Genomic DNA, 17,245 nt, shown 5'->3' with positions numbered 1-17,245 from the left:
AAGTCATGCTGCATCATGCTCTGGGCAGTTTCCAGGTTCTCGTGGGCTGTGATTATACATGTGTCGTCTGCAAACTGGTATACAGAAGCATGCTGGAAAATTTTACACATGTCATTTACATATAGCAGATATTCTGTTGGAGCTAAAATTGAGCCTTGCGCCGTGCCGCATAAGGTCGGAATTAGGTCACTCTGCTCGCCCGCTATGCTCACGGCGCTGTATCTATTAACATGGTAATTCTTTATAAGATCCAGCATGGGTCCCTGTATACCATTTTGTTCTAATTTTTTATAAAGTGTAATGTGGTCCAAAGTGTCAAAAGCTTTGCTAAAATCAATCATTACAGCAAGTACATGGTGTTTTTTTTCCAGATGTTCGTTGATTCATCATGAGATACAGTATGGTGACAGACAGACGGACGGGCGGACGGATGGACGGACGGACAGACAGACAGACAGACAGACAGACAGACAGACAGACAGACAGACAGACAGACAGTGGAGTCTTGCTAATAGGGTCCCGTATTTACCCTTTGGGTACGGATTACGGAACCCTAATAATAATTATGTAGTTAATGCATTCTTTGCATTAAAATTCTGACCAATCATAATTATAGTCATTAACGTTAAACGTTAACATTATAGGACGGACGGACGGACGGACGGACGGACAGACAGACAGACAGACGGACAGTGGAGTCTTGCTAATAGGGTCCCGTATTTACCCTTTGGGTACGGATTACGGAACCCTATTAATAATTATGTAGTTAATGCATTCTTTGCATTAAAATTCTGACCAATCATATAGTCATTAACTACTTATAATTACATTTGCGATTCCTACGGTGGCAGCATGGTTGCATTTTTATCATTTGTCACTATGCCTGTCACTTTCGCACTTACATACCTGTTCGAACGTGACAGGCATGGTGACAGGCGATAAAAATGCGACCGTGCTTAGCCCGCTGGCCGTATTTCATTCTCAAAACTATTTCCGGGCCGTTAAAAGCCCTGTACCCTTGATCTTTCTTTTCTAATCTCCCAATGGTCCATTTAGACGGTATTTTTCAAGTGCTAAGGGTGGCTATAAATACCAATCAGACCATTTGGAAGCTCGGACGTTGACTTATGATTTACAGTATTGCTAATGGTTCTCCATTAGTTGTTTAAATTAATACAACTGTTATATCAGTTTAAGTACAAAAATAGATGTTACTTGGCTATTCATCCTGTAGAGTAAATAGACAAAAACATAAATGATATCAGCGGCGGTATCATGGTTCCATTTTTATCACTTGTCACTATGCCCGTCACTTTCGCGCTTACATACTTGTTAGAACGTGACAGGCATGGTGACAAATGATAAAGAGCCGACCATCTTAGCCCTGCAGGCGGCTAGAACGTGACATAATAGATATTTTATCGCGGCGATAAAAACGTGATAATGTATTTGTGCAGTGTAAATTCGCCAGTAACGATGCGCCGCCCGATCTGCAAATGATACCACTAATATTAGAAATAAATGAAAAGAATCTGGGAGCACGGCAGTGCCCCCGCCAAGTCGACCAAAAAAGCGGCACGGCCGTACCATCCTTTTCTTGAAGCAGTTCAAGCCATTTTCGGCCTCCTATAAATTCGTTGTGGATAATACTAGAACCCTGAAGTTTCAGTAACCAAGCAGGCATTGTATAAACACAGTATATTTCAAATTTCATTCAATTTGAACCAGTAGTTTAAAAATTACTGCCCTGGGTGACACTTGAACTCACGGCCTCTGGATCAATACTCCAGCGCTCTGCGAACTAAGCCACCAAGACCCCATCCATAGCCAGCAAAGTTTCCCACCATATGGGTCTAGGGGACTCTAGTGACATCTACCGTAAGAACAGTACACTTTTTAAACGCCCGTACTCCTAGCGAGGACCGATTGACCCTCACCTAATACTAGTAAGATAAAAAACCCTTTAAAACGTTTTCTCCTCTTACCAGGCTACCCGTAAACTATTTCTGTGTTTTCGTTCGCAAATCGAAACCTTAACCTATCCTGCCAATATATTATGAAACTGATTTTTAGTCCGACCATTGGCACGGTCAAGTGGCGCCCAGAATACATCTAGACAACGCCTACCATTGATACTATACGTCACTTCACTCTTCAGTTTTGCGTCCATGTCTGCGATGTTCCTGCCATTTGGTCGGGATCCGCTTGGATGTTTCGCCGTATATTCAGAGTGAGTTTTGTCGTTTGTTTTCATTTTTCGTGCCATCGCTCTCATGACGTCAGCAATCATCATACAGATGTCTTAGTACCGCGACGCAGGGACTGCATTTTTGCAAACTGTGCTATCACTTTGTGACAGTTTAAAATTGTAACTTTATGAGCATAATATGTATAAAGGATTATGTAACAAGGGGCAGTTAATTATTTTTAATAACATGTTTGTCATGTTGCGTTGCCATGTTTGTTGTTTTAGTTTTGTCAGGGTAGGCTTCTTTGAGACGTGAAATCGATGTTAAACTGTTTTATTGCAATTTTTTTTTTGCTAAACTTGGGTAAACATCTTTAGAACACGCTGTCAGTGTATATTGCTTAAATCTATGTAGAATAGTTTAGTTACTTGTATTCTGGCAAAACATAGGTAATAATATTAATAGGTAAATACATTCAAATTAGGGGATCAAATCCTGGTAAGGGTGTTTATTTGTGTGATGAGCATGGATATTTGTTCCTGAGTCGGGGATGTTTTCTATGTATTTAAGTATTTATACATATTATAGTATAGTAGTCTAAGTACCCTCAACACAAGCCTTATTGAGCTTACTGTGGGACTTACTCAATTTGTGTAATAATGTCCTATAAAATTTATTTATTTAAATTAGGGCATCTCATTTTAGGACAAATTCGATATCGACAAACTTTTCGTGTATTATTTGACCGTTACTTGACTCAAGAGCAGAGGGTATCCTAAGGTTATTTCGATATAAAATTGATATAAATAAAGAAATGTCACCGTTTTGAGTTCCACGTAACGGAAACATATATCTCTCAGCAGGAATGCGGCGTGAAGATGTGTTGCTTAATTTTAAACCGGCATTTTGTTTATTAACTCTGACAATCAAATTTTTATTGGAATTATTTTCGGGTTATGGCGAAATCTTTGTTGGTTCAAAGTAACTGGGAGCAAACTTTACGAGTACGTTTTACTGCATTTCATGATTTATATTGATGGACTTATGTCTTGGTTCTTTTAGAAGATACCTAGTCGAGAATTAAAAATAACCTATTTTAAGAGATAATGAACGCCGAGTTCTACCAACATGATAATAAATATCACACGCTACTACGGGAGCCTTTTTACGTTCAGCCATGTTCAGCGAAATAAACATACCTATCAGATATATAATAATCAACAACAAATAGCAGAGCTATCCTCCTATCATGTGGAAAATATTGACATGAGCCGAAAGCCATAATATCAAAAGTGAACCCTGGCTAAGACTGTTTAATAAAGAATAGCTGCCGAAGCACTGTAGTAGTGCGTCCAGGATGTTTGCAGAAGTGCGAACGGACGACTTTTTCGCAATCAGACGCAAGCGTATGGGATCACTCCTCAGGCGAGTGCGTGGCAGCAGCAACGGCCTCCTCAGAGTATTGTCAAAAAATCTTGACTGCCCTGTGACTAAATATTGGGTCAAAGTGGCCATCGGAAGGGCCTGAGACTTATTGTACCTATAATTTTTATTGTATAGTTTCTGCTCCTACTAACTTAGTTTGTTACTAACATCCTATGGATCTGCAATAAATGTTTTTTAAGCGGTGGTGGCCGAGTGGATATGATATGACGTCCGACTTTCAATCCGGAGGTCGCGGGTTCAAATCCTGGCTCGTACCAATGAGTTTTTCGGAACTTATGTACGAAATATCATTTGATATTTACCACTAGCTTTTCGGTGAAGGAAAACATCGTGAGGAAACCTGCATACATCTGCGAAGAAATTCAAAGGTGTATGTGAAGTCCCCAATCCGCATTGGGCTAGCGTGGGGACTATAGCCCGAGCCCTCTCGCACATGAGAGGAGGCCTGTGCCCAGCAGTGGGACGTATATAGGCTGAATTATTATTATTATTATTTTATTATAGCTACGGCAAAATATTATAATAAAACATCATATATATTGATACAGTCGTATGATATGAATATTCACATAGGTACTAAGTCGTTTTTAAAAAAAATATTGTCTTGTTTTAGCAAAAGAAGCGTGGGAAAGGCGATGGGCGGAACAAGGAAAATATTCCCGAGGCCGAAGTCGAGGCCGAGGAAGCTCAGGAGGTCCAGGAGGCCCTACCGACATCTGATCTGTGCTATGAGGTCAAACACTCGGACGTTATGGGACGGTATGGCCATATTACAACAAACAGTTGTTAAAAGTCCAATTTTATTCGTCTAATAGAATGGTGTACCTATTTGGCTACCGCTATAACAACAAATACTAACAAGGACGGAACCCACGGTGGGAGAGTCCGAATCGCACTTGTCCAGTTTTTTTTATTTACTAGAATGATAGTACATTGTAGATGGTGGACATAATTTGGCAGTTCAATACTAAGTGGACGCCATCTTAAAATATTATATTTTTGGTCCAATCGCGTTGAAAGTCAATATCTGCTTTGTATCTGCCACCAGCAAGTATATGGTGGACAAGTTTATCTACGTGATCAAACGTCACTTTTTAACATCGCTCGATTAAAAGAGTCACACACTATCATTAATACGCTGTCAGGCATACATGAGACCATTATATCCGATCCTCAAATTACTTTGAGTGATCATACTTTCGACTCTTTCCAGGTACTTAGTAGCTCGTCGCGACATCCGCGCTGGGGAGATAATCCTAGAAGCTCCCGCGTTGGCTGTGGGTCCGTGCGCAGGCTGTCCCATCGTGTGCCTCGGGTGCTACCGCGAGCTGCATGACGTGGCCTTATACAAGTGAGTTCAGTATGGCTAGTTAGTAGACGTAACTGTATCTGCAGGGCGACCGTGGGATTTGTAGCACTGCAGGATTTGTGACAAAGAAATAATATCAAGGGTCAAATAATATTCTAAAATGAACACACACACTCACACACACACACACACACACACACACACACACACACACACACACACACACACACACACACACACACACACACACACACACACACACACACACACTGAAATAAATTTATATTATATATTCTATAGGTAGTTACCTAGTGTATAAACTTTCCCTGTTATTAGCCAATCATAAAAAAAAATAACACCAACTTAGAGGAATTGAGGGAACTCCTCAATTTTTAAAGGCACATGTATAGTGATTTGACTGTATTCTTAAGCAACTCAAGCATTTCCTCTCGAAAACTACCATTTTGATGTAGTGCAACTGTAACCTTACCACGAGCTTGACATTGATATATTCGCTAGCGTAACTTACTTTCTATACATCTCGCTTGCACTACACTACATTAGGGTGCTATACGTGCGAGATGCATAGAAAGTAAGTTACACTAGCGAATATCAGTGTCAACATCGTGGTAAGGCTACTGGTTGTGTCTTCTATCTCCTTTTGTCCTAGACTTATAACTCTTATAAGTCATATAACTAAGGAATATGTAAACATTTTCCAGATGTGACGGCTGCAAATGGCCGCTCTGCAGCAAGACATGCTTCGGCCGAGGTCGGTACACCGGGCACTCCACGTACGAGTGTGAGGCGTTGAAGAAGTGCCCTCCCAACTACAATGAGCTGGAGGATTTGAAGGAGTCGTACCATGCATTGATGCCTTTAAGGTACCTCAAATACCTCCACACAATTGATAATTATCTTTTTTGCCACGCCTCATAGGAGCCTAGTATGCGCTTGGCACCTAATCTGAAAAATTGGCGTAGGTCCCAGAAGGGAAATTGGGCTTTGTTCGGATTAGTCCTGTTTCCTCACGATGTTTGTCTTCACCGAAGAGCGAGTGGTAAATATCAAATGATATTTCGTACATACGTTCCAGAAAACACAACAGTACGAGCCGGGGTTTGAACCCGCGACCTTCAAATTGTAAGTCTTTCGCTCTTACCGCTAGGCTATTAGCGCTCCACAATTTATCATTGGGTTGCAAATGAATTTCCGACCTGTAAGTGAAAATTGAGTGAGAATTGGGTTAAGCTGGAGCGAGGCCAGAAGGCGAGCTGAAGATAGGAAGGCGTGGCGCGAGCTTGTGAAGGCCCTTTGCACCTCTGGGGTGCTTTAGGACAAAAACAACAAGTGAAAATTTAGATACTAGTTAGTAATGGAATGTAAGGAAAATCTTTTTTAGTTATGAAACTTTTTTACTATATATAAGTAGTGGTATATTATTAGATCTCGATTATTCAGGCCTACCATGCACACAGACGTTACGAGTATGCACTCACACATATAAAAATATTCTACTGTTTCTGTGTTTTGATTTGATGACTCCGGCTGGCAGTTTTATGTTCTATTCATTTTACATTATTATAACAACGAAACCCGCTCGAAGCGAACCAATTATCGTTCTTAAATTAAATAAACACCACGTTCCTGTACATGACACATGACCAAACCCCTCCCGGTCATTTAAATGACACAAATTAGCTAGAAACAATACACATATTTCTGCCTTGACATTCCAGATGCCTACTACTAAAAAAGGCTGATCCATCCAAATGGGCAGCGGTGTCAGCCATGGAAGCCCATAATGCTCTTCGGAAGGAAAGGCCTGATATCTGGCCCAGCAACGAAACCCATGTGCTAAGCCGGCTGAGGGCTTGGAGAATGGGGTTTGATGATGAAGAAGTGCACACTATTTGCGGGATACTTGAGGTTGGTATACAATCATGTTTTTACAGCGTTTCAAAAGTGGACCTCAAAGATAAGGAAGTCCACAATAGGTCTTTCTCGATTAAGGGACTAGTCGAGGTCAAGAAAGGCGTGACATCTAGCCAAGCAATGAAACTTATTTGTTAGGTCGGCTGAAAGCTTGGAGAATGTAGTTTCACGATGTGGAAGTGTATGCCGTCTGTGGGATACGTGAGAATCTTTTTATGTCAGAGCCCTTCTAATACAGTGCAGTCAAAAGAAGGCCCTCCCGAATTGGTAGCTTTACGCGTAGACATGGTAGCCTTCAACATAATCCGCTGGGAAAGGCTTGAAACCTGGCCTAGTAACGAAACCCATGCTGTTAGCCGATTGAAGGCATGGCGAATGGACCACGATGAGGAGGTGTATATTCTCTGTGGGAGACTTGAGATTGGTGTTTGTGATGTTTTGGTATCTTTTGCTAATACACTTTTTCTTTTAAATCTTCAAGGGATACTTGAGAGGTTAATGTTCATTATTTTACAAAACTTTTATTTAACTTGCAATGTATGTATCTAACTATGTACTGCCCAATAACTTTATTTCTAGCCACTGAATCGCTATCTGAAGGTTGTCTGGAAGAGATCGCTTTTTAGCGATAAGTCCGCCTGTTGTTACCTACTTACTTATGTTTTTTTTTGTTTGTAACATGTATGTTTCTTTGTAGTGCACAATAAAGTATTTTATTATTATCTCTTTATTTATCTTGTGTCTTAGATTAGGCATTTTATAATATGAATATAAAAGTAAAATACAACAAATTATACAAAAATAATACAAAATACATATAAACACATTATAAAAAACCTAATCTAGGGTGCCGCCAGCAGCGGGGCAGGGCCCAAGCTGCCGGTGGTCAGGGCCGCAGAGAGAGGAACCGGCGGACTATCCGCGCCGTGTCCAAGATCACCGCCTTCTGCATCTGACCCTTGATCCAACCACCTAGCGAGAGTCTCTCAAGGTGTTGGTCGACCATTATTATTATTATTATTATTTGTCTGTCTTACCATATCTCGGGACTAAGGGGTCCCGGACCTTTGGGAGGCATGCGTGGGGCCGAAGCCAACAGCGCAGAGGCCCTTTAAGACAAATTAATCTAAAAACAAGGGATACTCGTGGCGGATACCATATCCGAGCGCACAATATGATACATCCGGAGATGGTCCCCGCCAGGTGCAAAGACTATTGCAGTGCAGCACTTTTGTGCTGCGATGGGATCTAAGGTCATAAGGCTATTGATTTGAAAGTTGGATGGACTGGATAATAGGCTATGGGAGGAGACTAGCGGACACCTGCCGTGACAATCAGTCTCGGAATTGTGTAAGACAGGTGGTGACTCGCCAACTCATTGAGTGGGCCCCACAACGGCCGCACGCACAGTGCAACAATAGGGCAACACTTTGGAGCGGCTGTGAGGTTGTCGAGAGGTGAGTCTGCGGAAGCCAGATCCCGGTAATCCGTTCAGCAAGCCGCCGCGCGTTATGACATTTTACACTTCCAACCTGGAGCATAGGTCCCGCTCTTGCGACTCCACTCTGGCCGGCGGTGAAGGCAAGCGCAGAGGTGAGGGCCAAATAAAAGGGCCCTCTGGAATAGGGGTCCGCGGTGTCGCCACTCACCGTCAGCTCGCCACAAGCTGCCCCCGCGGGCTTATTATTATTATTATTTGTCTGTCTTACCATATCTCGGGACCATGGGGTCCCGGACCTTTGGGAGGCATGCGTGGGGCCGAAGCCAACAGCGCAGAGGCCCTTTAAGACAAATTAATCTAAAAGCAAGGGATACACGTGGCGGATACCATCTCCGAGCGCACAATATGATACATCCGGAGATGGTCCCCGCCAGGTGCAAAGACTATTGCAGTGCAGCACTTTTGTGCTGCGATGGGATCTAAAGTCATAAGGCTATTGATTTGAAAGTTGGATGGACTGGATAATAGGCTATGGGAGGAGACTAGCGGACACCTGCCGTGACAATCAGTCTCGGAATTGTGTAAGACAGGTGGTGACTCGCCAACTCATTGAGTGGGCCCCACAACGGCCGCACGCACAGTGCGACAATAGGGCAACACTTTGGAGCGGCTGTGAGGTTGTCGAGAGGTGAGTCTGCGGAAGCCAGATCCCGGTAATCCGTTCAGCAAGCCGCCGGCGTTATGACATTTTACACTTCCAACCTGGAGCATAGGTCCCGCTCTTGCGACTCCACTCTGGCCGGCCGGTGAAGGCAAGCGCAGAGGCGAGGGCCAAATAAAAGGGCCCTCTGGAATAGGGGTCCGCGGTGTCGCCACTCACCGTCAGCTCGCCACAAGCTGCCCCCGCGGGCTTATTATTATTATGTTTACGGGTCAAATCTTGCAAGTTAAATTTGACCCACTACCCGGTTTCTGATGAAGCTGAATATATGCTAACATATGTAAGTTGGGTGACAATGCAATATTATGGTACCATAGGTACCATCGAACTGCTGATGATGGAGACAGATGGTGGCCATAGGAACTGTATGATAAAAAAACACAACGAGTATTAGTTGCCTGTGGAAAGAAACGTACAATCAGCGATAATAGCTTGTACCAAAAACTTATTTTCCTATAGGGCAGGGTACTAGCTACCCGTACTTAGTCAGTCTAGTTATCTATTCCACGAGTTATAGCATTGTACAGCGCCATCTACTTCAGCTGCAACTGCTAGCATTTCTTTAGGTCACAACTTTTTGATTGCTTTATTTATTACACATATACACATACACACAACCATCCTTACAGGCTTTCAGTAAAAGCAAACCGGAATGTTTTCTTCAGGTGAACGCCTTCGAAGTCGGCGGAGGTGGGGCTAATGCGCGCGCGCTTTACGACCAAGCGTATCTCCTGGCTCACGACTGCACTCCGAGTACAACCCACACAGATGCCGAGACGAAGCCAAACAGACCTCTTACCATACGAGCGGCCGTGCCACATAAGGCAGGGGACTTATTGTCGCTGTGCTATGCGTATACGTTACAGGTACAGTGGTCAATAAGCCTATCTAGAAGACTGTTGGCGCCAGGGATCGGAACCGGTTTTTTGCAAAAACATCGAAATAACCATATATTTCGGTTTATTTTATACTCAAAATGTAGGACTCAGTTGTGTTTTCAGATAACGACTTCGTATTATTAGATTGCCTAATTAGAAATGAAGTAATTAACAAAGAACGAAAAAATACCGTTTTCGTTCCCATACAAAAAATACCGGTTTCCGATCCCTGGTTGGCGCCGTACGAACCACAGACAAAAAGAAGCCGAATAAGTCTCGACCATAAGAAATGCCGTTCCGAATAAGGTGATCTTTTGTATTTATGCTACGTGTACTCGTATACGTTACAGGTATGATCTTCTGACCCATGACTGCATGCCTAGTACAACCCATACAGACGACGCTGAGTATGATGAGCTGTGAGCAAGCCTATAGGTTACGTTGCAAAATTATAACAACGACTCATACAGACGCTGTAAAGAAGCTAGAGAGAGTACACGTCAAGTTACGTGCTTTATTACGGTTGGTTCTGTACTTAGAAGCAGAACTCATGTGTTTTTATTAATGAAAAATCAGGTAAACTAAGAATTTCCTCGCGAACTAAATAGAATTTTAAACTTAGTGGAATATAAAACTCCTTGTCCTTCGACATGTTGCGGCCGAAAGGGAAAATTTAAAACTGATTCATAAAAATCATATCCGCGGAAATGAGGCGGTTGAAATGGAAAGGCTCCATGGTCCTTCCATGACTTTATATAACACGACCTTAACAATTTGCTTATTCCAGGGCACGTTGAAACGCCGCGAGCACATCAAACACAGCAAGTTTTTCGACTGCTGCTGCCGGCGCTGCGCCGACCCCGCCGAGCTCGGCACCTTCGCCAGCGCCTTCCGCTGCCCCAAGTGCGCCGGCCGCGTGCTGCCCGCCGCGCCGCTCCGGCCCGGGGCGCCGTGGGGCTGTGTCGACGGCTGCAGCTACAGTATGTCGGCGGCTGCTGTTCAACTGCTGCTTAAAAGGTTAGTTCACGCGTCATACTCGTGAACGGGTGCTGTTTGTGGAGACTGGTCTGTTTAAGCTAACTTTATTGAGTATATAATTACAGTGAGACACCTCATTCGGTTCTCGTATGTTTCTTTTATCCTAATGAATGTTTTAATCATACGGAATTTTGACTCTTAGAGACTATACATCTCTAAGGATAATTTGATAAAAGTCATTTAGTTCTGACATTTAAAGATATTTACACCTTTAAATAATTTTAGATTTTTTTTTGTATCTGTTTGTTTTTTTTTATTATTATTTTAGTTGTTTTTTTGTAATTGTATTTTATACTTAATTGTTGATGTGCTTGTTTTTGTTTGTATGTAAATTGCATGTTGACGTGTAAAAATGCCCTTGTGGCCTATTTGCTGAATAAATGTTGAAGTTGAAGTTACTCCAATTATCCATACTAATACTTCAAATCCGCTACACCTCAGGGTGGATTTCAAAAGCCGGCGAAAAAATTAATGTTGGTTTTACCCGATGTAACTTTGCAAGCCGACGTGCGCTTTAAGGCCACAAAGGAAGTTCTTCGTAAGCTTCGTACCACTTTTATGACATTGATAGTGTCATCCGTCATATCTGTAAAGTTCAATGATAATTTTATTAGATACGATAAAAACATATTCAGGACGTTTAAACAAAAACAACTTAAGTAATAAATGACATAGAAAACACTTTATAACGTTACTGAAAAGATTTCCACTCATTGTCAGATTGGTGTCAAATTATCTTTTGGTTACCTCGACGCTAGTCTTCGGTGGAAACCCTTCCAAGTGCGCGACTAAGTTATACACATACAAATGGAAAGTTATTATTTCTTCCTATACATATAAGAGATACCATAATCTGAGATCAAAATATTAAAAAATATCGCACCTTTCCAGGCTAACAGACGAGTTTGAGCAAATCGACGCCGACGACGTCCCTGGCTTCGAAACCTTCCTCCACAAGTACCGGAACGTCATACACGGGGGGCACTACCTGCGACTTTCCGCGCTTCACTCGTTGTCGCAGCTGTACGGCAAAGCGGCGAGTTACCTCATCCATGAGATGCCCGAGCCCGAGCTGCACAGGAAGATTGAAGTGTGCCGTGAGCTGATGAAGGCCTTCGATGTCATTGAGCCGGGATATTCTAGGTTACGAGGTAAGGTCTGGGCTTACGTTACGAGAAGAAGCAACTACAACCAACTCATTGCATTAACATGATGTCCTCTGACTCTGACAGTTCGTCCCTTAATGGAGATATTTCGATGAAACAAGTTTAATAAGTTTACCCACATGCACTAGCAGATCTGCAAAGCAAAATTAAATTAAGACTTAGTAATAGCTTTACGTGCGTAGCAACTACATACAAAAACGAGGATATCATTTTCTTTAGACCTGACATTTAGTGTCAAAATTGTAAACTTAATTTTACTCAACCTTTTAACGAAAAGATGGTCTTTACATACTTCACCCTCTGATACCTACTTTCTTGTCTCATATTAAGTTACGGCACATGAGATTGTTGTAATTCTAGGTGTGACGCTGTACGAGCTGCACGCGCCACTGATGATCTTGACCACACGCAAGTTTGAGAGCAAATCCATCTCTAAGGACGAGCTGCGTACAAGGTTGAAAGAGGTACTTATACTTAGTCGTTTTCACATTCTCTATAGAACACTGTTGGCCTAAAGGCATGGCGTGACTTCCAAGCTGGTGATAATCGGTTAGAAAGTAAGGTTCTTCAATATCGTGAGGAAACCGAACTTATCCCAATAAGACTTAGTTTATTCTCTTTGGTTTGTAACAACCATTTTCTACGCCAAATCTTGGAATTAGGTTGCCAAACGTAGACCCCGAGCCTTTTGTGAGTGTGCAACTGGGAATTAAGATAAGGAGGATGAGAATGCATGCCAAAAAAAATGTTCCTCAGCATCGACCGCCAGAAAAATATGTATGTGTATGTCTGGCTGCCGATACAGCAACGTCGTCGACGTTGAGTGGATTTGCTTGGAGCTTATTTTCCGGGCATAGTACAATTTATTGATCACATGCGCGCCAATAGAATTTCAACATTAGCATTCCGTCCGACATAAGGTTCAAATTAGATAGTACTTTCGGGAAATGTGACTTGTCTTCAAATGAATCATCTTCTTCAGCGCTGGAGTTGGAATATATTACGATTTTTTGGGATAGCTTGTAGATTGGTGCGGCCTAGAAAGGGTTAGGGTAGGTTACGTCAACCAGACGCTTGACCGCAACAAATTGACTGCATATATTTAAATGTATTTAAATCGATTTAAATTTTCGTTTTTATTTTTAATTCTTTTTATATATGTTATATGTATATGGATCAATGTTGTCTGCAATAAATGATTTAATAATAATAATAAATAATTTCTTTTCCAGATTGTAGGCTACCTCTCCGAAGCTGCTCTGATCCTCGGCTTCGAGCCTTCCCAGTCCTCCGAAGGTCTAATGGCTTCCGCCGCCAAGGATGCCCTCAAGAAGATCAAGACTTGGGAACAAATCATCGGCAAGATCTCATGAACGTAGTAGTCTTCCGTTTGGACTGGAAAATGCACCTTAATGTTTTTGCTGATTGTTTTTGGGTCAAGGCCTAGCCAACGTGCCAATCGTTTACGCTCCGTAGCGAACGAAACGCAACTGTCTCTGTCGCACCAACGCTACGGTGCATATACGATTGGAACGCTGGCTTAGCATCCTGTTGATATTTGTTGTACAGCCAGTATTAATTGTAACGGTTTGGACTATGCGTTAAAAAAATGTTCTCTAATGGTGCTCCAACATTGGCTGTTATAAAATGTTATATTACATTTGTGTGACAGGGACAACAGAATAAATTGCTTTCAATACTATCATGATTAGCTGAGCTAAAATAGATAGCTATATATGCAGGATAAACTAGACTGTATCAGATTCTTTAGATCGCGAACTGTAGAGATTAAGCTCTATTTGGAAAATCCCACTTCTGACATCATGTTTTATAATTGAAACGCCGACTTGCATCAAGTAATTTTACTGCCTAAGACTATTTTACAATGAATGCGCAGAGTTAGACGAGTATGACGTGTATCTCAGCCATCGCCTCCCTCAACCTTCATTCGGGAAAATGGCGACCCGATCAAGGACGCCACCGTAAGCAAACACTTTTAAGCGAGCAAGCGATACTTTGTCACTTGTTTGACAGCCACGTAAAATCTATAACAAAGGATATTTGATATGAAAGGTACAAAATTGTTGACAGTTGATGGCTGAAAGGCACTTTTTGATGATGAGGTTTATTGAAATTTGTGATTTAAGATTGTTTTTGGTCCGCTAGAGACGCTAGCATTTGAGAAGTATTTATCTAAAACATAGCTCTATGTTGTTCTAGTAATGTTTTTCGTCTTCAGTCTTATTTTTCAGGTATCTTTTGGAATAAGGAGGAGACTTACCGCGAAAACTGAAATTCTAAAATTGGGGAATCTTTCTCTTTTACTCTTAATATGACGTAATTAATTTCAGAGAAAAATGCCCGCAATTGACGAACTTCGATTTTCGCGGTTATAGCTGGGCTATGTAACATTATATTTAACAAATCTGTTATTTCTCTTCGTCGAGAACAATCGGTATTTAACTGTACGGTCGAGTTCACAAATATCTTAACAAATCAACGTTCCAAAATATGTGAACGAAACCGACAAAACGTCCCACTTTGTCGCTTACCATAAGGACGCCTTGACAGTTTATTTTATACAAGCAAATCACGTCCTTATGGCAAGCGACAAAGTGGGACGTTTTGCCGGTTTCGGTCAGATATAAGTCTTTACACGACCTAATTGTCAGTGTCTTTATGGCTTGTAAATTATTTATACATTTTGACCGTTGACTTGTAAATATGTTTATGGACTCGACTGTACAACCTAGCTATACAAGTACACAACATAATAATTTTATACTCGTACTAATTGACGAGAAAAATCATATTATCTTTTGCTCCCATTACTTAGCATTTGATTCACTGGTTCAATAAAGATGGACACCACCATCTCTATCCACCATCGCACTTAACTGTTCAAACTAACGTTAGATTTAACTTAAAACGTTCTGTGAAATTTAAATGTGATCTACTTATTAACTTGTATATAAAGTCAGCTTTAGTAGTCACTCAAAAATGGTAGTCATATTATCAAAATTCCAAGATCTCTATCATACTTGCATAGTAAAAGAAATGAAGAGAGAAGAGAGACACAGAGATACACATTTCAACATTGACATAGTTATATCTAAGGACGAGCCTTACGGGCACTAAGAATGGTACTAGTTCAGTGGTGTCACTTACGAATTCGAGCCAATCGTGCAGTCTAACGCAACTAGTTGCGACCAATCGCGCGCGTGATGCGAACTCATCACTCATCAATCAATCGCGTTGTGGCGTTGTGCGTGGCACCGCTGTACTGGCCCCATTCTTATTGCTCGGAAATTGCTTTGCAAGCTCATGTCAAAACCAGTAAAAAACCATACCAAATTGCTACATCTTAAGCGGGCTCAAGGTTCATGCTGAGTGACTCTTAGGCTGACTATACGAATCTCTATTAATAATTTATTAAAATACTCTTATATTTTATGTATGCTATCTTATAAAAACTTATTATTAAATACATCAAAATATCTATTTTATGAATCTCTACCTTTATTATTATTATACAACTTTTGAAATTATATTCATTCCTTCCATTACTAAAAGACAAATCAATAATGATCGTGTGAATTGTATACAAAGAAAAAAAATGTTTTAGCTACTAATTCAATGTTATTATTAAATATATACTTTTTAAAGAAGATTATATTCAGAGTTTTATTTACATATGTCTTTTAAGAATAATGTAATTTATACCACAAAAAATTGGGAATAAGTATTAGTAGGTAGGTACAGGTACATAATGTCCGCGTGATCATCATGACCCACCGTTCGCTTTCTCCACTAGAGGGCGCTGTCCTTTAAACTACATGATGTCTAAATACCTCTATTATGATTTAGTAACCTATTTGTTATGATGTTATAGTTTTGTACCTCTGATAACTAAGTACAATTTTACATGATAAAGAAAAGAAACGACGCCGTCTACAGTGACCAGTTCGAAGACTATAGGTAATTAAATAAAGCTACAATTTTAAATTGAATAGCACCTTAAAATGTTTACAATAGGTAGCTTAAGAAACGGACATGTTTAACGAAAAGAAATCATTCTCTAAAAAAAATATTCAACTTCTATTAACCGATTTTTGTGGATTTTCCCTCTTCCCTAAATTACGTTAATATGGTTATGGCGCCATCGGTCAAAAATATGCCGCCATACCTTTGGCCTATGCTCAAGTAGATGGCGCCACTTTTTGATATTTAACAAATTTAACACATATCAGTGAAATAATAAGGATCAAAGTCAAATGGCGTTCTAAAAGTTTTAATCATGTGTCGAATGATGACCGTAAATTTACTGTGGCTACAAAGTTTACTTTGATAATCCACCTCTATTTCAAATTTCCTTTGCTAATCTAGTTGATGTGGTCCATACCACTAACGACATCTAGTAAGTAAGTTTGGAAGCCAGACGCCTTACAGTTCAGCTACCTATCTTGTATATCTGGGTTATGGTACAGCTGAGACCGTGCATGTTGGAAGTTCTGTCACCTCATTGCCTGAATCGAATCAAAAACTTTAACAATTAACGCCTACAAGCAGGTGCTGCCCCCTACAGTTCAAGCACAATCTATTGCACTTAGTAGGGCCTGCCATCTAGTGACTCAAATCTAAATATAAAAACATGATCCATACTGATCGAGAACTGTCAAGAATTGTGTTCACTGTTGTGAGTAGGTAACCTAAAAATAGCTAAATACCCAGTCGGATAAATCTACAATGCACTGGAATATTCTAGTATTGGTCTGTAAGGAATGAGTCTAAAGTAACCATTTTGATATAGGGAGGCTTTGTTATATCAGTAAACACCAAGGGTAAGGTAATGTAACAATCAAAACATAAACCATCATCAAAAAAAATCATTGAATATCAACGCAAAATATAGAAGATAAACAAAAACCACTCTGCATGAAACAGCGACATCTTACGGATAAATGTGCAAACAATTTCCGTTAGAGCGTTTTCACACTGTCCGGCCCGATATCGGATGTCGGATATGACCGCAAAGAAATAGAAGTTAAAAAGCGCACTTTTATATATACATTCACTGTTTAAATGTATACTATTCAAAAAGTAACCTCAAACCAAAAAAATA

At 40.8% G+C, this 17,245-nt stretch overlaps 1 protein-coding gene across 1 annotated transcript in view; it reads left to right on the top strand.

Moving 5' to 3' along the window:
- Positions 1-15,796, top strand: part of LOC133526718 (SET domain-containing protein SmydA-8) — a 46,448-nt gene extending 30,652 nt beyond the window's left edge. Inside the window, exons 3-11 of the mRNA XM_061863438.1 lie at positions 4,249-4,394; positions 4,849-4,986; positions 5,667-5,828; positions 6,684-6,873; positions 9,707-9,907; positions 10,707-10,936; positions 11,849-12,108; positions 12,484-12,587; positions 13,356-15,796. Coding sequence (XP_061719422.1) covers positions 4,249-4,394; positions 4,849-4,986; positions 5,667-5,828; positions 6,684-6,873; positions 9,707-9,907; positions 10,707-10,936; positions 11,849-12,108; positions 12,484-12,587; positions 13,356-13,496 — 1,572 coding nt within the window. The 3' untranslated portion in view covers positions 13,497-15,796. The remainder of the gene's footprint in view (positions 1-4,248; positions 4,395-4,848; positions 4,987-5,666; positions 5,829-6,683; positions 6,874-9,706; positions 9,908-10,706; positions 10,937-11,848; positions 12,109-12,483; positions 12,588-13,355) is intronic.
- The last annotated feature ends 1,449 nt before the right edge of the window (positions 15,797-17,245 follow it).

The sequence above is a fragment of the Cydia pomonella genome, chromosome 16, assembly GCF_033807575.1.
Source record: "Cydia pomonella isolate Wapato2018A chromosome 16, ilCydPomo1, whole genome shotgun sequence".
NCBI lineage: Eukaryota > Metazoa > Arthropoda > Insecta > Lepidoptera > Tortricidae > Cydia > Cydia pomonella.
This window is presented reverse-complemented; position numbering and strand designations above follow the sequence as displayed.